This window comes from Balaenoptera borealis (assembly GCF_965194805.1).
Source record: "Balaenoptera borealis genome assembly, chromosome: 2".
NCBI classification, from domain to species: domain Eukaryota; kingdom Metazoa; phylum Chordata; class Mammalia; order Artiodactyla; family Balaenopteridae; genus Balaenoptera; species Balaenoptera borealis.
The window spans coordinates 117,168,229-117,192,279 of record NC_138867.1 but is presented as its reverse complement, the minus strand read 5'-3'; the positions used below and the strand labels follow the sequence as shown (position 1 = coordinate 117,192,279).

General features: G+C 39.1%; 1 protein-coding gene across 1 annotated transcript; it reads left to right on the top strand.

The window, feature by feature from the left end:
• The first annotated feature begins 265 nt into the window (after positions 1-265).
• Positions 266-23,735, top strand: CDC23 (cell division cycle 23). The gene is made up of 16 exons (XM_082379662.1): positions 266-2,091; positions 2,177-2,249; positions 5,066-5,203; positions 6,156-6,198; positions 6,724-6,829; positions 6,924-7,056; positions 8,943-9,120; positions 9,206-9,303; positions 9,445-9,526; positions 19,764-19,917; positions 20,038-20,157; positions 20,478-20,553; positions 20,885-20,946; positions 21,646-21,724; positions 21,802-21,921; positions 22,720-23,735. Exons 1-16 carry the CDS (start codon positions 1,931-1,933, stop codon positions 22,888-22,890), a joined length of 1,794 nt encoding a protein of 597 aa, XP_082235788.1. The 5' UTR covers positions 266-1,930; the 3' UTR covers positions 22,891-23,735.
• Positions 23,736-24,051: the final 316 nt, after the last annotated feature.

The window sequence follows — 24,051 nt, the reverse complement described above, 5'->3', positions numbered from 1 at the left end:
AGCCCACGTATATGTATTTATTGAAAAAATCTGCATATAAGTGGATCTGCGCAGTTCTAACCCATGTTGTTCAAGGGTCAGCTGTATTACTCAGCTGAACACTGGAAGCCTTCGTGGTGGATTTGACTGTTGTAGTGTTTTATTTTAAGTCATATATACTTTAAAAATTTACCCACAATGAGCTTCCCTGGTGGCTCAGTGGTTCAGAATCTGCCTGCCAAGGCAGGGGACACGGGTTTAATCCCTGGTCTGGGAAGATCTCACATGCTGTGGAGCAATTAAGCCCGAGCGCCACAACTACTGAGCCTGCGCTCTAGAGCCCGCGAGCCACAACTACTGAGCCCATGTCGCACAACTACTGAAGCCCATGCACCTAGAGCCTGTGCTCTGCAACAAGAGAAGCCACCACAATGAGAAGCCCGCGCACTGCAACGAAGAGTAGCCCCGGCTCGACGCAATTAGAGAAAATCCTGCGTGCAGCAACAAAGACCCAATATAGCCAAAAATAAATAAATAAATAAATTTATTTATTAAAAAAAAATTGTGTGACAATTATATCCAATTTATCTTTTCATTCATTGGGACAAAAGACTGGCTACACTAAAAATGTATTGTTTGTAAATAAGTGCTTGCCAAAAGCATATTGAAATCATCTCTATTTTCTTGTTATTTAAAAACAAAACATAAAATTATAGACAATTATAAAAATAAACAATAACATTTTAAAGGGCAAATATAAGAATTCTAAACAAGTCATAAAAGCAGTATCTATCTATCTATAATGCCATAAACAGTTACATTTCATTCTATGTGTCAGTATTTATTCAGTTTATATTCAGTATATATATACAAATATATGTACATAGATACACATGAGTAGATGTATGATATACTGTAATTTTTGTATTTGCTAACAAATCATTTTTTCTTAAATTATAAATTTAAAACAAATACAAAGTGTGCAACACTTATGAAACAAGAAAAAAGTAGAATTTTGCCTTCATGCACTGTATAGTATGTTGCGATAAAGTTGACTTTAGAATACAATCTTTAATAATACATGTTAATCTAAACAACATGATTTACTTAAAATCACTTCTATATAACACCCAAAGAATGGGTTCAAAACGTTCCCAAGGGAGTTGGTAAAACCATATATTACTATGAAAGGGTTACAAACAAAACAAGGTTGAAAATGTTCATGTAGTGTTTAAGAACTCTGGGTTTTGGAGTCAGAGCTGGGTTATAATCTAAACACTCTCCTTGGAAGAGTGATGCAAACTCTCTGAGCTTTCGTTTTCTTCATCTGTAAAACTGGGATGATACAATATCATAGAGCTGTTTTAATGGTTAAACCAGATTATGTATGTAAAAGTACAGAACCTGTCACAAGGTAAGCCCTCAATAAATGTTAGTTACCCTCCCCCCTCCCCCGGGGTAAGAAAAAGGTGGGTAAAGAGGAAGAATTCTCCACCTGTGGCCATACAACTTACTTCTTTAAGAAAAAATCTAGAGGATACCAGACATCCTTGCTAGACACATACACCACTATGTCATCCAGCGGCACAGAATCTGCCCACGAACTACACTCTTATCTTTCGTCCAATCACATCATTCTGCACTCTCTTGCCCCTATTCCCAACCCTAGCTTCCCAAGCCACCTTCCCAATCACTCATTCCTCTCTGCCCCGCCCAGAAGTCGTGGCTATCCCCCCTCTTTCTTGTTCTAACTTTCGCGCCCCACTAGTTCTTCGCCAATCGGAGAAGTAATTGCCTCTTCCCTCCCCGCCTCTTACTGATGTTCCGAGAAGGAAGATTTCTGATTGGTTTTTCTGGAGCAAGAGCGTGCCAATAACAGATAGACTTTTTTGGAGCGGAGGGGCAGCCAGTATTTTCGCTGGTGATTGGCTGGGGTGGCCAAGACAGGAAAATGGCTGCCAGCTCCTCTGTAGTCCCGGTGGCAGTGTCGGCTGCTGTGGTCTCCGCCCTGTCATCGAGCGGCGATTTCTCAAATTTGCGGGAAATTAAAAAGCAGCTGCTACTTATCGCGGGCCTTACCCGGGAGCGGGGCCTACTGCACAGTAGCAAATGGTAAGATGTCGGAGTCCGAGGGGACCGGGCTTGGATCCTCGGCCTTGGGGGTCTTGAGCTGATTCAGTTTGTGTGGGTGTTCCAGGTCTGCGGAGTTGGCCTTCTCCCTCCCAGCGTTGCCTCTGTCCGAGCTGCAGCCTCCGCCGCCTATTACAGAGGTAAGCACGTCTTCACAGTGAGTGCTCCCCATCATCAGAAGAGATACTGAGTGCCCTGTCACCGGAAGGGAGCATACTGCTTAGCAGGGATATTTGTAGAGGAAATTCAAGCATTCAAAGAGCTGGGTGTTTTAAGCGATTTTATCTGTATGTTTTTTCTAAGCTTTGAAAGACTTAGTGGTGCTCTTACTTAAGCTGGAGAGATTAGTAAACAATCCTTGCTTAAGATTTCAGCCTTTTAGGTTTTCTAGCTCAACCTAGACAGTATTCATTCATAACGAGGAGAAGCGTCAAAGGTTTTTATTCGGTTGGCCAAAAAGTTCCTTCGGTTTTAAAATAAAAGTACAAATCACACATTTTGCATTTTCACCAAGAACTTTATTGAACAACGTATTCACTGTTCCACTACCTTCTCACATTTTTCAGGCAACTTCATAATTCCATCTTACCAAAACTTTTTATCTTTTTGAGCGAAGAACTGTTCCAGGTGCCTTTTACAGTCTTCCAGGGAATTGAAATTTTTTCCATTAAGAGAATTTTGTAAAGACCTAAATAAATGGAAATCCAAAGGTGCAATGTCTGGTGAATACAGCAGTTGAATCAGAACTTCCCAGCCAAGCTGTAACAGTTTTTGCCTGGTCATCAAAGAAACATGCAGTCGTGCATTATCCTGATGGGAGATTATGCGTATTCTGTTGACTAATTCTGGAGGCTTTTCGTCAAGTGCTGCTTTCAGTTGGTCTAACTGGGAGCAGTACTCGTTGGAATTAATTGTTTGGTTTTCCGGAAGGAGCTCATAATAGAGGACGCCTTTCCAATTGTACCATATACACAACATCACCTTCTTTGGATGAAAACCGGCCTTTGGTGTGGTTGATGGTGGTTCATTTCACTTGCTTCACGATCTCTTCCGTTCCACGTTATTGTACAGTATCTATCCACTTTTCATCGCCCGTCACAATTGTTTTAAAAACGGAACGTTTTCATTGCGTTTAAGAGAGAAAACACGTGAGGAAAAACGGTCAAGAAGGTTTTTTTTCTGCTTAACTTACGTGTAACCCAAACATCAAAGCAATTCACATAACCAAGCTGGTGCAAATGATTTTCAACTCTTGATTTGGATATTTTGAGTATGTCACCTATCTCCTGCATGGTATAACGTTGCTTGTTCTCAGTTAATGTCTCAATTTGATCACTGTCAACTTCAACTGGTCTACTCAACCACGCAGCCTCATCCAGTGAGAAACCTCCTGCACGAAACTTCGCAAACCACTTTTGACACGTTCGATCAGTCACAGCACTGTCTCCATACACTGCACAAATCTTTTTTTGCGTTTCAACCTTTCTTGAAATAATAAAGCATAATATGCGGAAAATGTTGCTTTTTTCCTTCCATCTTCAATATTAAAATGGCTACACAAAAGTTCACCAGTTTTGATAAGTTTTTTAAAAAATTAACCTTGATATGACAGCTGTCACAATACACTCTAACAAAATTGTTTCAAATGAAGTTAAAGATGACTAAGCACTACTAGAGCCGACTAATGGAAAAAACCAAATGAACTTTTTGGCCAACCCAATACAACAGCACGAAACTGATTTTGGATCCAGACAGCTCTGGGTTCAAATCTCAGCCATACTAGTGACTTTTGGCAACTTAATTAACCTCCTGAGCCACAGTTTCCCCATCTGTGGATAATAGTATTTACTTTGTGGGGATATTGAGAGAATTAAATGAGATAGGAATACATTTTATGTATGATCTATAGTATGTATGTTTACATAGTCTGTGTCGTCTGAAAGATCTTTATCATAATCCATTTTATTTTTCCTGAAGATGCCATTTCTTGATTACCACCCCCACCAATCACACACACACACACACACACACACACACACACACGCACTTAAAAACAATGAATGTTCCTTAATCCAAAAGATACAATGCAGGTGAGAGAGGCAGGAGAAGAAATAAGTAAATGGTGAGTGTACGTGAAAAGGGCCACCAGAATCCTAAGCTGAATGGCCATATTTAGGACATGTTCATCCAATGAAGAAAATATTGAACATAATTTTGGTTCCAGTTTTGTGCTGGTAATATTTGGACATGAAGGATGAGGAGAATGAAATTACTAAAGTTTTAATCAACTTATCCTTAGAATTTGGGGGGATTGTATGTTTTTACCTCAAATGTGCATCATTTCATTTTTTTTTTTTTTTTACATAAAGAATTATAGCTGTGTTTTTTTGGTTTTTACAATACTAACATGTCAAAACTTTCTTGAAGTACAAAAAGTATAAATAATTCCACAGCATGTTGCATTTATGTGGACATTTAAAAGTCTGCCGAAGGAAAGGAATGTCAGATATTAATGCTAGACATTTTTCATGACTTTTTCACTTTTTCCTCATATCAAATCCGTATTACTGGCTCCATTTTACAGATGAAGAAGTGAATACTCAGAGAAGCTAAGTAAGTTCCCTACTAATGTCTTGAAACCAGGAAATCAAGGAGTCAGAATTTAAATCCAAGTCCCTAACACTAAAGCGTATGCAATTTCCCACAACATTTGCAGAAACAATAAAAGTTTCTGAGTGCATTGGTTTAGTTTTCTTAATTTTAATATTTTTCCCCAAGCTTTTATTTTGAAAAAATGTTCTGTGACCTTACTTCATAAACTAATAAATAAGTATTAGGTTTTTGGGAGGAGGAAAATAATTATTTTTTCTTACATCTTGAAATTAACAAATATTCTTGGATTTGAACTTTTGTTATCCTGTTCCTAACCACTTACATAAACTTGTCTCTTTTTTAGGAGGATGCCCAGGATATGGATGCTTACACCCTGGCCAAGGCCTACTTTGACGTTAAAGAGTATGATCGGGCAGCACATTTCCTGCATGGCTGCAATAGCAAGAAAGCCTATTTCCTGTACATGTATTCTAGATATCTGGTGAGGGCCATTTTAAGATGTCATTCTGCTGCAGCATCCATATTTAGAATCCCAGTAGCAAAAGTTTAATCTTCAAATAGTTTAGCAAAAGTCTACTTGGTGAATGTACTTTATAAATACTTAGCAATAATAAAGAAGACATCATAAGTAAAGTAAAAAAATAATGGTATGAAAGAAAATATAAAAATATTGGTAATATTCATTATTGACAAAAGTATGGGGCAGTAGACCCTCTGTTTCAGGAGTAAAAGTAGTTTGGCGTTGGTTTGGTTGGCGTGCCTGTGGGTGAGATTTGGCGCCCAGAACCACTGGGGCCTCAGCCCACCACCCACTCCTTGGTATGGGGAGATGAAACCCAGGCCCCGACATGTGTGGGCCGCTGCTCCGGGCAGATTATGTCAATTTGAAATACTATGCCCAAACAATTCTTCTTTAAGAAACTTAACTTGTCCAATAGAAATACTTCAATATGTGCACAAGGATATATATATGTACAGGGCTGTTCATTGAAGGGTTTTTTGTAATAGCCAAAAAAATTAAAAACCTAAATAACCATTAGTCAAGAAATTCATTGTTAATTTTTGCCTGAAGTATTCTTTATTATAATGTTGCAAAATGATGATTTTCTACTCCAGCACTCTTGAGTAGTAAATTCTACTCTAAGCAAGAGCCTGTCTTCCCCTTCTCCACTTATTTATGTATTTATCTAGTATCAGTATGGACTCAAGAATGCCTGTATTTTTAATTGTTTATAATTCATTATTTCACTTTATCATTTTGGTACTCAGATGATTCCAGATTTGGCCAGTGGGAGCCCCCGAATAGTTGTTTAAAATTAGTGACCAATAGTAGATGTCATTTTGGTTGGACTTGTACCCTTTAGGTCGAATCAGGCTGCTACAGGTTTCAGCATAAGCGGAAAAAAGACCTATTTATTGATTTTCTCTTACAGTCTGGAGAAAAGAAGAAGGATGATGAAACAGTTGATAGCCTAGGTATGAATTTCTTTCTCTTACCTTTTGGACTAAAGCAGAGGTTGCAAACTCTATAATGCCTGTAGGAGCCAGGCAGGTAATATAAACATGGGAAGTGGACTGAGGAGGAGTCTGCAAATTGGAGAGCACAACTGGCTGGTTGTCAGCCAGCTTCCTCTGAGGGTTGCCCGGTGGGAATGTGGGCCTGGTGTTGTCAGGGGCTTTCTTCCGCTGGCCCTTCCCTGTTCCCTGCAACCTGAACCTGGAAATTTAGATTTTTAGTTGAGGCTTCTGATTTTTAAACATTGATAATTAATTCAGATTTTTAAAAACCTGTGTGGGCCTAACAAAATATGACTGCAGACCAGTTATCAGTTGCAGTTTCTATAATAAAGTAAATGGACTGTGTAAGATGTCATTGGCCGCTTGTGAGTGTTTGCTGGAAGTTCCAGGTGTAACTTTGGTTGATGCCAAAGGGAATATCTAGGTCTATGAAATGAAAAACAGCAGTCTACCCTTAGATAAGAAACTCTGTTTCTTTCCTAGGCCCCCTGGAGAAAGGTCAAGTGAAAAATGAGGCTCTTAGAGAATTGAGAGTGGAGCTCAGCAAAAAACACCAGGCTCGGGAACTTGATGGATTTGGCCTTTATCTGTAAGTGTTATAGTAATTTGGAACTTATGTGAGATATTCTTCTGAGTAGAGGGGAGATGTTATTAACTTCTGTGATCGTTCCCTTCTTTCCTAGGTATGGTGTGGTGCTTCGAAAGCTGGACTTGGTGAAAGAGGCCATTGATGTGTTTGTGGAGGCTACTCATGTTTTGCCTTTGCATTGGGGAGCCTGGCTAGAACTCTGTAACTTGATTACAGACAAGGAGATGGTAAATTGAGATGAGCTATGTGAAAAATCTTCTGCTTCAAGTCTTATGTAATTCTTTAATAATGGGGTAGGGGGAGAAAGTTTTGCTAAACCTTTCATTATAGCTACCTCTTTGCTCCTTCTCTAGTCTCTTTCACTGTTGGGATTTAGGTCTTTATTTGAAAGACTAATGTCTAGATCTTGTTTGGTAGTTGCTGTTGCATTTGCATTCAGTTGACTTAGAATATGTTTTCATATTCAAGTTTTACTGTAACTTGTTTTATAGACTAAATGTTATTATAGTTTCTCTCCTAATTCCAAAGATTCTATAGGAACAATTTCTCTGATATCAAGAATTGAATTAAAAACATTTTTAATGTTTCTTCTGAGCTGTCATAGGTCTCTGTTGAGATTTAGAGATTTGTTAATTAAGGAAATAATGTATATGAAATTGCTTTATAAACTGCATTGTTTTATTAGTCATTGTTAGAGAACATTGTCTACAAAGTTTATTTTGCTGTTCTTCAATAGTTAATAGAAGCAACAACACATTTCCTTTTGTTGGCTCTAGAGGACCAAGGGCTGGTTGATTTTCCCCAATAGTGATATATGCTACTACATTTGTGTCTGAAATCTTAACCTTGGCTTACTTGTATTTACCTATCTCTAACTGCCTACTAGACTTTCATTGAAAGTTTTTTTTTTTTTTAATTAATTTATTTATTTATGTTTATTTTTTTTGGCTGTGTTGGGTCTTTGTTTCTGTGCGAGGGCTTTCTCCAGTTGCGGCGAGCGGGGGCCACTCTTCATCGCGGTGCGTGGGCCTCTCACTGTCGCGGCCTCTCCCGTTGCGGAGCACAGGCTCCAGACGCGCAGGCTCAGTAATTGTGGCTCACGGGCTTAGTTGCTCCGCGGCATGTGGGCTCTTCCCAGACCAGGGCTCGAACCCGTGTCCCCTGCATTGGCAGGCAGATTCTTAACGACTGCGCCACCAGGGAAGCCCTCATTGAAAGTTTGTTTTATCTCTGAACTCAGAATATGCAAAACCAAATTTCTCATCTTGCCTACCAAATTCTCTTTCTTCCTCCCAACTTGATGGACTCTCAGTTGTATCTCTTTTTCTCAGGACGCACCCAGTCTTGATGCCTCAGAGTCATATTTTGTCTCTTCCCTTTCTCTTATTTCCCTTTATCTAGTCAGTCGCGAGACATTGCCATGGTTACCTTCTTGTCTGCATCTCTTTCTCTTGGTTTCCTTTGCTGTCTTGGTTATCATCTCAAATTTGGATTACTTAAAAGTAATAAATACTTTCTATCTAGCTTTCCCATTTTTATACTCCCAATTCCAAGCCATCTGACATACTGTTTCCAAACTTATTCTTAAAGCACCCATGTCATCATGTCATTCTCCTGTCAAAAATTGCAGTGGTTTCCTGTTGCGTCCCATTTCCTGTTGCAGCATAGGACCCACCCTATAAGTTCAGTCTTATTTTTCCACTACTTCCCAACACATAGCCTCCCCTCAAACTGAGCTAGTTGCCTCATTCTATGTGGAGTGCCTCCACACTCATCATGATTGTTTTTCCTCTATTTTTGTTGTCCTTACCTAGAATGTTGTCTTTTTTCTCTTCCTCTCCCTTTTTCTATTCAGTTTCTACCCATCCTCCAAGGCTCGCCTCAAATCCTATCGTTTCTTTGAAGCTGTCCCCAGCTAGACCATTCCTCCCTATTCCTCCCTATTGTGCTTGTAAGTCCTATTCACTTAATTGAACTGCCCTGTGTTCATTATTAGGTACTCTAATAAAATTTTGGTGATAAATTCTTTTAGACAATAAAGATAGTTCCTTGATGTTCATTTGGGAGAGAGGTCAAAGTATATTAAGTGTGTTCCTCTCTCTCCTGCTGCCAGCTGAAGTTCCTGTCTTTGCCAGACACCTGGATGAAAGAGTTTTTTCTGGCTCATATATACACAGAGTTGCAGTTGATAGAGGAGGCCCTGCAAAAGTATCAGAATCTCATTGATGTGGGCTTCTCTAAGAGCTCATATATTGTTTCCCAAATTGCAGTTGCCTATCACAATATCAGAGGTGAGTGAATAAGGACAACGAAATACCATCAAACCCTGAAGGTAGTGCTGTGTTGTTTTCTGAACTCTCTGTCTTCTTTCTGCAGATATCGACAAAGCCCTCTCTATTTTTAATGAGCTAAGGAAACAAGACCCTTACAGGATTGAAAATATGGACACATTCTCCAACCTTCTTTATGTCAGGGTGAGCTCCTTCCTTTGCTTGGACTTAAGCTCTTTTGTGCTTTTATCTCCTGGGTTGGATTGTCACCTAGTAACATTAGCTACGAGAAAAATTATGTAGGGGTTCCTTTTTCATGCTTAGATCGTTTTTCTTTTCTTTCAGAGCATGAAATCTGAGTTGAGTTATCTGGCTCACAACCTCTGTGAGATTGATAAATATCGTGTAGAAACATGCTGTGTAATTGGTAAGAGTCACCACTTTTTTCCTTTTTTTATCTTTATTGTAAGTAATCCAAATGTAAAAATAACAATAATATAAAAGTGTCAAAAGAAAAAAAGGGAATTCCCTGGCGGTCCAGTGGTTAGAACTCCGCGCATCCACTGCAGAGGGCACGGGTTCGATGCCTGGTCGGGGAACTGGGATCCTGCATTCCTGCATGCCTCACAGCACAGCCAAAAAAAATAAGTGTCAAAGGTAACAAAATTATATACAATATAATGTGAAGGATCACTGTAATCCCACCCCCAAGATTGGTGGATATGACTCCAGAATATTTTTCTGTGTGAGTACTATAAATGGTGTATGTGTGTGTGAGTACTAAAAATGGTGTATGTGTATGTGTATGGTTTGCTTGCAAAAACTGTATCATTATACACCTGCTTTGTAATGTCCTTTTTTTTAACCTAACAATATATCTTTTCCATCTTTTCATGCTAGTACATGTAGAGTTGTATTATATTATTTTTGATGGCTATTTAGTATTTTATTATATAGATGTGCCATTTTTATTTAATCATTTTCTATTGTGTAAGTTGTGGCTAGTGTTTGTTAACATAAAAATTGCTTCAGGAAACATCTTTGTATGTATATATTTATTTTTGCATGTTTATGCAACTGTTTCTGTATAATTAGTTCCTTGCAGTGAAAGGCTGGATCAAAAATGTGTGTATTTTTTATATATATATGTGTTTTTTAAAAATATATATATTTATTTATTTTATCTATTTTATTTTTGGCTGCGTTGGGTCTTCGTTGCTGCACGCGGGCTTTCTCTAGTTGTGGTGAGCGGGGGCTACTCTTCGTTGTGGTGCACAGGCTTCTCGTTGTGGTAGCTTCTCTTGTTGCAGAGCACGGTCTCTAGGCACGTGGGCTTCAATAGTTGTGGCACGCGGGCTCTAGAGCGCAGGCTCAGTAGTTGTGGCGCACAGGCTTAGTTGCTCCGCGGATGTGGGATCTTCCTGGACCAGGGCTCGAACCCATGTCCCCTGCGTTGGCAGGCGGATTCTTAACCACTGCGCCACCAGGGAAGTCCCTGTATTTTTAAATTATTATTTTATTTATTTATTTTTAGGCTGTGTCGGGTCTTAGTTGCGACACGCAGGGTCTTTGTTGAGGCATGCAGGATCTTCTGTTGCGGCGTGGGCTCTTTGTTGTGGCACGCGGGCTTCTCTCTAGTTGTGGTGCGCAGGCTCCAGAGCGCGTGGACTCTAGTTTGTGGCACACAGGCTCAGTAGTTGTGGCGCGTGGCTTAGTTGCCCCATGTCATGTGGGATCTTAGTTCCCTGACCAGGGATTGAACCCGCGTCCCCTGCATTGGAAGGCAGATTCTTTACCACTGGACCACCAGGGAGGTCCCAAAGCGTGTGTATTTTAAACTTACTAATATTACTAAAATGTTTGTAAGCATTTCCAATCCTATGAAAAGAGATGAGAGTGTATCTTTTTCTGTATCAGGGTGTCTCACTCTTGGCTCTGTTGACATTTTTGGCTGATAATTTCTTTTGTGGGGGTCTGTCCTGTACATTGCACGGTGTTAGAAGTATACCCAGCTCTACCCACTAGATGTCAGTAACCTCCTTCCCCCAGTTGTGCGGATAAAGCCAAATAACCTCTTGGGGTCAGAATCATCCTTGGTTGAGAACCATGGCCCTATGTACTTGGCCACACTACTGTGGCCTGATAATCAGTTGACATAAATAGATGAATGGCCACTCTTGGATAAAAGTAAGCTTGGTTAGTTGTGATTGGAAGCCTAAGTTTCCTGGAGGTGAAAGGCCCTGTTCCTGGGTCTTTGGTGACACTGCATTGAGAACATACATTTATATGCTAGGATGTTGTTAATAAACTGATAGAATTTCAATTCAGTCGTTCAATAAATATTTCCAGCCCTTTAGGAAGTTGTAGTCTAGTATGGGAAATAAATATTAAAAAAAGAAAAATCCTATGGGAACATAGGTAAGAGGAACAAATGATCTTTTCAATATCAGAGCATTGTGAATGAAGTATAAAGTCCGTTAAAGTGAGGATGGAACTCCAGTTTATTCAGAAAACATCTTTTGAACATCTTCTGAGTGCCAGATACAGTGGTTTGTGTTGCAGTACCTACCCCATTACCTACTGAGGAAGACCAGTGAGAAACAACTATAATATAGTGGGTTGAGGGTTATGATTGAAGTAAACATAGGATGCTAATAGAGTACATAGGAAAGGTAGCTAATCCAGTCTGATTAGGGAAGGCTTCTTGAGAAGGTGATACCTGAAGGATGGGCAGGAGTGAAAGAGTTCACTAAAGGAGGAGATGGATTGACTTGGGAAGGGTATTGCAGTGCAGAGGCATTGAAGTGTGAAACAGACAGTGATCCTGAAATAGTTTAGTGTCCTGGTAAGCATGGTGTAGGAGGAGGGACTGTATGAACGGCACCAGATCTTGAAGAGCCTTTTGTGCCTTACCAGAAGTTTGGATTTTATTCTTAAGGCAGGAGAAGTCTTCTGAAGGATTTTAAACCAGAGAATGATAAATGTTTTTAGATTTTCATTGTCACATGATAACTGGAGACAGTGTGCTGGGAGGATTAGAAAAAGAGCAAGACCAACAAGGAGGCTTTTGCAATAATCCAGTCTAGAGATGATGAGAGCCCAAGCTGAGGTATCGGCAGGAGGAATGAAGAGAGGCGATTAGATTTAGAAGATATTTAGGAAGTAGAACATACAGGAATTGGTGAATGGGTAACCAGATTGATAACACTGTCCTTCACCTGAAGAAAGGAAACAGAGGTAGGGGAGATAATGAACTGTTCTTTTTTTAGCCTACTAACTTAAAGCCAGTTAAAATCAAAGGATACGTACATATGAAGAGTAATGCTTTAGGAGTTTCTGGTTTTTTATTTTATGTATTTATTTATTTTTTGGCCATGCCTCGTGGCTTGCGGGATCTTAGTTCCCGGAACAGGGTTTGAACCCGGGCTCTCGGCAGTGAGAGTGCGGAGTCCTAACCACTGGACTGCCAGGGAATTCCCATCTGGTTTTTTAAATAATCGTTTGATTGGTAAACTTCTTAATGAACTGTTTTTTCTTCAGTGTATCTGTAATGCTTAGCAAAGTTCCTGACATACGGTCAATAAATGTTTGTTGAATTCAGCCCACCTATCTTAAAAATCAAAAAAAAGGAACATTAGATATGACAAAAAATATATTTCAGCTTTCACAAAGGAGAAAGGGTGGAGAGAGAAGAGAAGAAACTGAGGACCTGAAAGAGAATGAAACAACTTAAGAATAGAGTGATGGCAAGAATCTCCTACTTGTTTAGTCCTTGCTTCTGCAGTTACGTCTTGATGTGAATTGAATGCTTCCTTCTGCGTCTTTTCTGGAGGCCCAGTCTCTGAGAGGCAGCTTTACACACACACACACAAATACATATATGTATGTGTATTTATATAGGTATATATTACAGTATAGCATGGTTAAGATTTGGACTCTGGAACAAAACTGCACAAGTTTAAATCTTGGTTTTGCTACTAACTAGCTGTGTGACATTGGATTTAACTTCTATGTGCTATACTTTCCTCATCCATAAAGGGATAATAACAGTAGAACCTTCTCCCATGTATTCGTTGTGAGGAGTAAGTAAATTAACATATACAAAGCACTTATAACAATGTAAGTTGCCCAGCACATTGTAATCATTCAGTACATTTTAGCTGTTCCAACTGGTCAGAAAATCTCATCTACTTAATCTTTGTCCAGAACTTGCCTGTTCTGACTTCTTTAACATCTCCTTTGTCATCCTGACTCCTTTACCAGCTAAAGCTTATACCCTTGCTACTACTACTTCACTTCTCCTATTCTATTACAGAAGTTAACCTTTGGACAATATGTCTAGAGTTTGTTTATTCCTCTGTCTGTGGGTCCGAGTCAGTGGCAGAAGCAAAGGTATCCTTTTATAGGACATAAAGCCCTCCATCTTGCTTTTTTCCCAGGTGAATGTGAACTTGAATGATCTTAAGTGATACAGACAATTGTTATAAATAATTTCTCCTGAATCAAACTGACAGCTGAATCTAGACAAATTAAAAGCAAAGACAAACACATATATAGAAATCTTATTACTTGTTTTTTACCAAAGTGGAATCGTATAATTTCTCTGCAATTTGCTTTTTCCGTTTGACAGTATATCATTATCTCTGTAAATTAGTATATATACATTTAAATCCATCTTTTTATCTAGTTTATGCACATGCAATTTATACATAAAGGAGATTTTTTTAAAGTGCAGGGTTTTTTCCCCTCACTGCACCTTTCCTCCTTTAAAATACTTGTGTTAGCATGTCCCATACCACATGAAAAGTACACATACACATATGCAGGGTTTAATGGGCTGTTTGCTTACAAAAATAGGATCATATTACACACATTTCTCTGTATTTTACTTTTCTCACTCAACAATCTCATGAAAAATCCCTCAAAGTCTTGGTATATCTCGAATTGTTTTTTCTTCTTTTTTTATTTTTTATTTATTTTTTATTTTTTTTAAATGAATTTATTCATTCATTTAATTTTTGGCTGCATTGGGTCTTCACTGCTGTGTGCAGGTTTTCTCTAGTTGTGGCGAGCGGGGGCTACTCTGTTGCGGTGTGCGGGCTTCTCGTTGCGGAGCACGGGCTCTAGGCGCACGGGCTCAGTAGTTGTGGCTCATGGGCTTAGTTGCTCCACGACATGTGGGATCTTCCCGGACCAGGGCTTGAACCCGTGTCCCCTGCATTGGCAGGCGGATTCTTAACCACTGTGCCACCAGGGAAGCCCTCTTCTTTTTTTAAAAATTGAGGTATAGTTGATTTACAATATTAGTTTCAGGTGTGCAACATAGTGATTCAAGTTTTTTATAGATTATACTCTGTTTAAAGTTCTATAAAATATTGGCTATATTCCCTGTGCTGTACAATATTTCCTTGTAGCTTATTTATTTTACACGTAGTAGTTTGTACCTCTTAATCCCCTACGCCTATCTTGCCCTCCCCACTTCCCTCTCCCCATAGGTAACCACTAGTTTGTTCTCTTTATCTGTGAGTCTGTTTCTGTTTTGTTATATTCATTCGTTTGTTTTATTTTTTAGATTCCATGTATAAGTGATAATAGATAGTTTGTCTTTCTCAAACTGACATTTCACTAAGCATAATACCTTCCAGATCCATCCATGTTGTTGCAAATGGCAAAATTTCATTCTTTTTAATGGCTGAGTAGTAGTCCATTATGTATGTATACCACATCTTCTTTATCCATTCCTCTGTTGATGGACACTTAGGTTGCTTCCATATCTTGGCTATTGTAAATAATACTGCTGTGAACATTGGGGTGCATGTATCTTTTCAAATTTGTGTTTTTGTTTTCTTTGGATATATACCCAGAAGTGGAATTGCTAGATCATATCGTAGTTCTATTTTCAGTTTTTTGAGGACTCTCCATACTGTTCTCCCTAGTGGCTGCACCAATTAACATTCCTACCAACAGTGTACAAATGTTCCCTTCTCTCCACATCTTCACTAACATTTGTTATTTGTGGTCTCTTTGATGATAGCCATTCTGACAGTTGTGAGGTGATATCTCATTGTGGTTTTGATTTGCTTTTCTTTTTTTTTAAAAAAAATTATTTATTTATTTATTTTTGGCTGCGTAGGGTCCTTGTTGCTGCACGTGGGCTTTCTTTTAGTTGCAGTGAGTGGGGGCTACTCTTCGTTGTGGTGTGCGGGCTTCTCATTGCGGTGGCTTCTCTTGTTGCGGAGCACAGGCTCTAGGCGTGCGGGCTTCAGTAGTTGTGGCGCATGGGCTCAGTAGTTGTGGCTCATGGGCTCTAGAGCACAGGGTCAATAGTTGTGGCACATGGGCTTAGTTGCTCCACGGCATGCGGGATCTTCCTGGACCAGGGCTCGAACCCGTGTCCCCTGCATCGGCAGGCGGATTCTTAACCCCTGCACGACCAGGGAAGCCCCATGATTTGCTTTTCTGATGATTAATGATATTGAGCACCTTTTCATGTGCCTATTGGCCATCTGTACGTCTTTGGAAAAATGTCTATCAGGTCTTCTGACCATTTCTTGACTGGGTTGTTTGTTTTTTTGATATTAAGTTGTATGAACTGTTTATGTATTTTGGATATCATTTGCAAATATTTTTTCCCATTCAGTAAGTTGTCTTTTTGTTTTGTTTTGTTTTGTTTTAATTAATTTATTTATTTTTGGCTGCATTGGGTTTTTGTTGCTGTGCACAGGCTTTCTCTAGTTGTGACAAGCAGGGGCTACTCTTCGTTGCGGTTCACAGGCTTCTCATTGTGGTGGCTTCTCTTGTTGCAGAGTACGGGCTCTAGGCATGCAGGCTTCAGTAGTTGTGGCTGTGGGCTCTAGAGCGCGGGCTCAGTAGTTGTGGTGCATGGGTTTAGTTGCTCCACGGCATGTAGGATCAAACCCATGTCCCCTGCATTGGCAGGCGGATTCTTAACCACTGTGCCACCAGGGAAGTCCTTGTCTTTTCGTTTTGTTGATGGTTTTGTTTGCTGTGCAAAAGCTTTTAAGTCTAATTAGGTCCCATTTGTTTATTTTTGCTTTTGTTTTCTTTGCCTTAGGTGATGGATCCAAAAAAATATTGCTATGATTCCTGTCAAAGAGTGTTTTGCCTCTGTTTTCTTCTAGGAGTTTTAATGGTTTCTGGTCTTACATTTAGATCTTTAATCCATTTTGAGTTTATTTTTTTATATGGTATGAGAAAATGTTCTAATTTCATTCTTTTACTTGTAGCTGTCCAGTTTTCCCAGCATCACTTATTGGAGACTGTCTTTTCCCCATTGTATATTCTTGCCTCCTTGGTCATGATTAATTGACCATAAGTGCCTGAGTGAGTTTCTGGACCAGTACCATACTGTTTTGATCACTGTAGCTTAGTAGTATAGTCTGAAGTCAGGGAATGTGATGCTTCCAGTTTTGTTCTTCTTTCTCAAGATTGTTTTGGCTGTTCAAGGTCTTTTGTGTTTCCATACAAATTTTGGGATTATTTGTTTTGGTTCTGTGAAAAATGCCATTGGTATTTTTTTTTAATATTTATTTATTTATTTGGCTGCTCTGGGTCTTAGTTGCAGCACACAGAATATTCATTGCCGCGTGTGGCATCTTTGTTGTGGCATGCGGGATCTTTAGTTGTGGCATGTGGGATCTTTAGTTGTAGCATGTGGGATCTCGTTCCCTGACCAGGAATTAAATCCAGGCCCCCTGCATTGAGAGCACAGAGTCTTCACCACTGGACCACCAGGGAAGTCCCACCGTTGGTATTTTGTTAGGGATTGCATTGAATCTGTAGATTGTCTTGGGTAGTATGGTCATTTTAACAATATTAATTGTTCAAATCCATAAACAAGGTATATCTTTCTGTTTGTGTCTTCAGTTTCTTTCATCAGTGTATTATAGTTTTCTGAGTACAAGTCTTTGAACTCCTTAATTAGATTTACTCCTAGGTATTTTATTTTTTTGGATGTGATTGTAAATGGGATTGTTTCATTAATTTCTCTTTCTGATAGTTTGTCATTAGTGTATAGAAATGCAACAGATTTCTGTATTAACTTTGTATTGTGCAACTTTACTGAATTCATTGGTGAGCTCTAGTAATTTTTTGGTGACATCTTTAGGATTTTCTGTGTATAGAATCATGTCATCTGTAAACAGTGGCAGTTTTACTTCTTCCTTTCTAATTTGGATTCCTTTTATTTCTTTTTCTTATCTGATTGCTGTGGCTAAGACTTCCAGTACTACATTGAAAAAAGTGGCAAAAGTGGGCATCCTTGATTTTTTTCCTGATCTTAGAGGAAAAGTTTTTAGCTTTTCACCATTGAGTATGATGTTAGCTGTGGGCTTATCATATATGGCCTTTATTATGTTGATGTTCCCTCTATACCTACTTTGTGGAGAGTTTTTATCATAAATGCATGTTGAATTTTGTCAAAAGCTTTTTCTGTATCGAGATGATCATGTAATTTTTATTCTTCATTTTGTTAGTGTGGTGTATCACATTGATTGATTTGCAGATATTGAACCATCCTTGCATCCCTGGGATAAATCCCACTTGATCATGATGTATGATCCTTTTAATGTATTGTTGGATTCAGTTTGCTAATACTTTATTGAGGATTTTTTCATCTATGTTCATTAGTGATATTGGCCTGTAATTTTCTTTTTTTGTGGTGTCTTTGGTTTTGGTATCAGGGTGATGCTGGCTTTGTAGAATGAGTTTGGAAACATTTCTTCCTCTGCAATTTTTTGGAATAATTTGGAAAAGACATGTGTTAGCTCTTTTCTAAATGTTTGGTAAAATTCACCTGTGAAGCCATCTGGTTCTGGCCTTTTTTTGTTGGGAGTTGTTTTATTACTGAGTCAATTTAATTACTGGTAATTGGTCTGTTCATATTTTCTACTTATTCCTGATTTAATCTTGGGAGATTATACATTTCTAGGAATATGTCCATTTCTTCTAGGTTGTCCATTTTATTGGTATATATTAAAAATAGCTTTATTGAGGGATAATTTACATACCATAAAATTTACTTATTTTAAGTTTACAGTTCACTGAGTTTTTGCTAATTTATACAGTTGTGTAACCATAATCCTAATCCAGTTTAGAACACTCCGTCATCCCAAAAAGTTCCCTTGGGTCTATTTGCAGTCAGTCCTACTCCCAATCCCCAGCAGATCTGCCTTCTATCTGTATAGTTTTGCCTTTTCTAGGAATTTCATATAAGTGGAATCTTGGAATATTTAGTCTTGTTGTCTGGCTTTTTTCACTGAACTCATTTTCGAGGTTTGTCCATGTTGCAGCATATGTCAGTAGTTCTTCTCTTTTTACTGCTGAGAAGTATTTCGTTGTCTGGATATATACTACATTTCGTTTATCCATTTACTAGTTAGTATAAGAAAGATGGCCTTTATTCCCTTTCTTCAAATAAAATTTTTTATAGAATCTTAAAATCTTTCATATATTCTTTTTTTTTTAGATTTTCCTTAATTGGATAAAGAATGCTTTTATTTTTTAATAATCTTTTTTTAATATATATTATTTATTTATTTATTTATTTATTTATTTATTTATTTATTTATTTATTTTTGGCTGCATTGGGTCTTTGTTGCTGTGCGTGGGCTTTCTTTAGTTGTGGCGAGTGGGGGCCACTCTTCGTTGCGGTGCGCAGGCTTCTCATTGCGGTGGCTTCTCTTTTTGCACAACACGAGCTCTAGGTGCGCAGGCTTCAGTAGTTGTGGCGCACGGGCCTAGTTGCTCCGTGGCATGTGGGATCTTCCCGGACCAGGGCTCGAACCCATGTCCCCTGCGTGGCAGGCGGACTCCCAACCACTGTGCCACCAGGGAAGCCCCCTTTTTTTTTATTTTTTTTTTTTAACATTTTTATTGGAGTATAATTGCTTTACAATGGTGTGTTAGTTTCTGCTTTATAACAAAGTGAATCAGTTATACATATACATATGTTCCCATATCTCTTCCCTCTTGCATCTCCCTCCCTCCCACCCTCCCTATCCCACCCCTCTAGGTGGTCACAAAACACTGAGCTGATCTCCCTGTGCTATGCGGTTGCTTCCCACTAGCTATCTATTTTACGTTTGGTAGTGTATATATGTCCATGCCACTCTCTCACTTTGTCACAGCTTACCCTTCCCCCTCCCCATATCCTCAAGTCCATTCTCTAGTAGGTCTGTGTCTTTAGTCCCGTCTTTTCTTTTTAAGACCAATGATAATAGAACTTCGTTGATTCTTGTGGAAGAGGGGAGTTCAGAGTGCTACCTTTTTAATCCTTTAGGTACCTCCTTAGAAACCTAGGAAGGTAGTTGGAAAACCACCAATCTAAAGCATACTCTAGGAATTTCCTACCCTTTATTAAGGAAATATGTGTATAAATGCTATATCGAGAGGAAATAAAATGAAGAAAACCTTTGTGGTGTTAGGAAACCTTTTTTTTTTTAAAAAAACAAAATTTGTGATAGATAAAAAATATTTTCCAAGGGAATGATGATATTGCCCATATGTAGAATTTGGCTTTTCTGCAAGGACTTTGGGGGAATGGGTTATGGTTCATGCCTACTCTGTGGAATGCTGCCTATTTTAGTGACTTATTTTTGCCTTTCTAGTTATTTATATATTCTGTTTGTTTGTTTTTCAATTAGGCAATTATTATAGTTTGCGTTCTCAGCATGAGAAAGCAGCCTTGTATTTCCAGAGAGCACTGAAATTGAATCCTCGGTATCTTGGTGCCTGGACGCTGATGGGACATGAGTACATGGAAATGAAGAACACATCTGCTGCTATTCAGGCTTATAGGTGAGCATTTAGTTGGAGGGGGAGATGGAGCAGATTGTTGTGATTTTAGGAGTCTCTACTGAGCCTGCAAGTCGCTAACTTTGATTCTGCTCTCTTACCAGTCTCTCTTCCATTTCTTAGGCATGCTATTGAGGTCAATAAGCGGGACTACAGAGCCTGGTATGGCCTTGGGCAGACCTATGAAATCCTTAAGATGCCATTTTATTGCCTTTATTATTATAGACGAGCCCACCAGCTTCGGTAAGTCGGGCCACTTGATGATGTGTTTGTTGTGGGAAGGACTGACACTTTTCTTTCTCTTTTGATAGCTATTGAAGAATCACAGTGAATGGTTTTGACTCTTAGAGACCTAAGTTTAAACATGCCATATGTTGTTTGGTCATTTTTATGTAGTGTATTCTACTAATGTGTTAATAGTATAATTGTGAACACAAAATAATATAATTACATGAAGTATTGGATTAAAGCCCATTCCCTTCATAGCTTTGAAATAGTGGTGGTGGTTCCTCAAGGGAGGACTTCAGTTTTTGCTTGGATTTCCTATTTCTCTTCCCTCTCAGGCCCAATGATTCTCGTATGCTGGTCGCTTTAGGAGAATGTTATGAGAAACTCAATCAACTAGTGGAAGCCAAAAAGGTATCTGAAATTGGGTCCTGGAGAATTTGTGTGGAAATCTGCTGTTTGGATGAGGGGTCGAGCTATCTGTGCTTAATTTTCCTTCATGTGGATCTATCTACATAGGGAAGTCTGAATATTTATAGGCACATAGAGTGTATAAAGCAAAGTGGGGCTTACATCATTAGTGGGAATGTTAGTATGTAGCCTGGACCTATCAAATCTAGTAAAAATGCTTTGTATTCTCCAAGTCTGAAATTCTGGGAGGCTTGCAGGACCTGAGTCTCTATGTGATTAGTCATGGCACATGGGTCAGTGGTTGAAGTGACCAGTTTATTTATTTTTTTGACAGTGCTATTGGAGAGCTTATGCTGTGGGAGATGTGGAAAAGATGGCTCTGGTAAAACTGGCAAAGTGAGTGAAAGAGTGACACGCTAGTGATATTTCTGTTGGCTTCTCTGGTGAGGTGGTCCTGCACATTCTAGAGCTTCCCATCCATCATCTACATGAATGAGGGGATGTAGCACAGTGTATGATTACTGATCTGGAAATTTAGCCATCTTGACTCAAGAGACTGCTACTTCTCTTTGAAGAGGAATTGTTTTCCTATTTGGAAAATTCAAGAATGAATTGAAAGAAATGAGATTTTTATGTCAGAGCAGTCTAGGAAAACTACTTTAGGTACTAATCTCCTCCTGATAAGGCCCAGGAAAATAAGGAATAACTCAGAAATGATAAGGAAAGAGGTTCTTAAATGCAATTTCATTCCTGCCAGTTCTTTTCTGGATTCTTACAAAAAATCTGAATTGCTTGGTATCTTTTTTAATCTCACTCAGGGTATTACCAGGGAATTTTTGCAATGGTATGTTATCCAGCTTAAGTGTTTACTAACTTTCCCTCCATCACCAGTAGCAGAGTAATGATTCTAAGCTTTGATGAAGTAACCACCATCTCTGGGCACTAATGCTATTCTGGGTCCCACTGTGTCATTTATGTCAAAATTTGTACTTGTCTATGTATTATCATTTTTTTATCTTAATTGTGTGATTTTACTTTTTATCACTAGCTTGCTTTGAGATATGATTTATACTTAAAGACCAATTTCTTTTGTAGGCTTCATGAACAGTTGACTGAGTCAGAACAGGCAGCCCAATGTTACATCAAATATATCCAGGATATCTATTCGTGTGGGGTATGTGTCATGAGCATGAGAATTGGGTTGCTGATCTTATTCTTGTCACCTCAGTCATTCCTGATTTCCTTATCTAGGAAATAGTGGAACACTTGGAGGAGAGCACTGCTTTCCGCTATCTGGCCCAGTATTATTTTAAGTGCAAGCTGTGGGATGAAGCTTCAGCTTGTGCCCAAAAGTGCTGTGCATTCAATGATGTGAGTATCAGTTCTTTAGTAAAAGGTTTGGATTTTAGGTTCGAGCACATGACTTTACTATGATCTGGGGGTGGAAAGTGGAAGGTGGTTAAGAGGGTGAGTGGTTTGCATCCAATCTGTAGATTGCTTTGGGTAGTATAGTCATTTTCACAATATTGATTCTTCCAATCCAAGAACATGGTCTATTTCTCCATCTGTTTAAGTCATCTTTGATTTCTTTCATCAGTGTTTAATAGTTTTCTGAGTACAAGTCTTTCGCCTCCTTAGGCAGGTTTATTCCTAGGTATCTTATTCTTTTTGTTGCGATGGCAAATGGGATTGTTTCCTTAATTTCTCTTTCTGATTTTTCATTGTTGGTGTATTGGAATGCCAGAGATTTCTGTGCATTAATTTTGTATCCTGCAACCTTACCAAATTAATTGATTAGTTCTAGTAGTTTTCTGGAGGCATCTTTAGGATTTTCTATGTATAGTATCATGTCATCTGCAAACAGTGACAGTTTTACTTCTTCTCTTCCAATTTGTATTCCTTTTATTTCTTTTTCTTTGATTGCCGTGGCTCAAGAGGGAGGGGATATGGGGACATATGTATGCATATGGCTGACTCACTTTGGTATACAATAGAAACTAACACAGTATTGTGAAGCAATTATACTCCAATAAAGATTTAAAAAAGAAAAGAAAACACGGTGAGTGGAAAGGCTACCTTGTTCTGTGGAACTTTGTATGTCAGTATTTTAGAAACTTTTTGAGAAAAGCCTTGGACATATTTTGACACATTTGCCTGACTTTGTTTCAGACCCGGGAAGAAGGTAAGGCCTTGCTCCGGCAAATCCTACAGCTTCGGAACCAAGGCGAGACTCCCTCCACCGAGATGCCTGCTCCCTTTTTCCTCCCTGCTTCACTGTCTGCTAACAACACTCCCACACGCAGAGTTTCTCCACTCAACCTGTCTTCAGTCACACCATAGTTGGCCACTTTCAAGCCAGCACATTGCCAGACCCATATTAAGCCTTACTTCCATGTAAAGAACAGCCACGTCTATTCTTCCAAGGACCTTAGTTCTTTTTGTTTGTACACATGGAAACAGGTCCTTGGGGACAGTTTATAGAATCACCTGCAGAGTAGACTGACAGAAGAATCCTGGCAGGAACAGATACTGTCTTTGCCAGTTTGAAGCACTTCTATCTCCCTTTTGTTCAGAGTGGCTATAGATCTTGGCCTTTTTCCCAGACCTTTTTGCCCCCCAAAAACATCCCTTTAACAGCACTTTAGCACAGGCAAGGCTACAGGGACAAAGTTTAAATGCTGCTGGGAGTGGGAGATTTCTTTAGAGAGGCAAGGAAGAAAGAAGGGAGAAAAGCTTGCCACTCTACCCTCTGCTGATAGTAGGGCACTGGATACCCTAGGAAGGTCAGGGCACTGGATAGACATGACTCATCATTCTTTGATTTGCTGAGCATGACTATACTGATATCAGAGATCAGGCTTAAATGGGGTGAAGGTATACTTTTGTTCTTACTGGGGAGACATTCTGCCAAAACATGGTTTTGAGGCGTCTCCTAGAAGCTTTCAAATTGGAAGTAACTTACTAGAGTTGAACAAAAGAAGGGGCAAAAGGACTCTCACTGAGTGTGGAACTGCTGATGGCCCCTACTAAGGGGAAAAGATGTCTATAGAGTTAGCTATACCCCCTACTAAAGCAGAGCAAGGAGGCAGGGTTACAGAGAGTTTCATGGACATTTGGGTGTGATAACTTCTGTGACTGACTGTACAGATAAGAATAAACTCTTAGAGTCGGTCTGTTTTAATAAATATTTTGCCATAATTGTCTCTCACCCCCACATCCCCCCCCATCTCCAAAAGAATGTTTTTTTTCTAGCCTTCTTCTATTAGACAAGGTAAAAGTAATCATTCTTGCTATGCTTTTGGGAGAGTTTCAGGCCTGTGCTTGTGTACTCAGTAGGAGGCAATATGCTATGACTATAATGCCTGCTGTAATGAATTTGTACAGTAGATGCTATGGGTTATTCTGAGCTCAGGGCCCAGCCTTCCTTTATTTTTGTTCCAAAGCAAGTTTGTTACCCATTCATCTCCTAATGTAGGACACTTCATTTTATTTTATTTTATT

Coding starts and splice junctions, on each gene's coding strand:
- CDC23 (XM_082379662.1), top strand. CDS start 1,931: ATGGCTGCCAGCTCCTCTGTAGTCCCGGTGGCAGTGTCGGCTGCTGTG. Junction 6,830..6,923: donor GATGGATTTGGCCTTTATCT/GTAAGTGTTATA, acceptor CTTCTTTCCTAG/GTATGGTGTGGTGCTTCGAA. Junction 19,918..20,037: donor GCTGCTATTCAGGCTTATAG/GTGAGCATTTAG, acceptor TCCATTTCTTAG/GCATGCTATTGAGGTCAATA.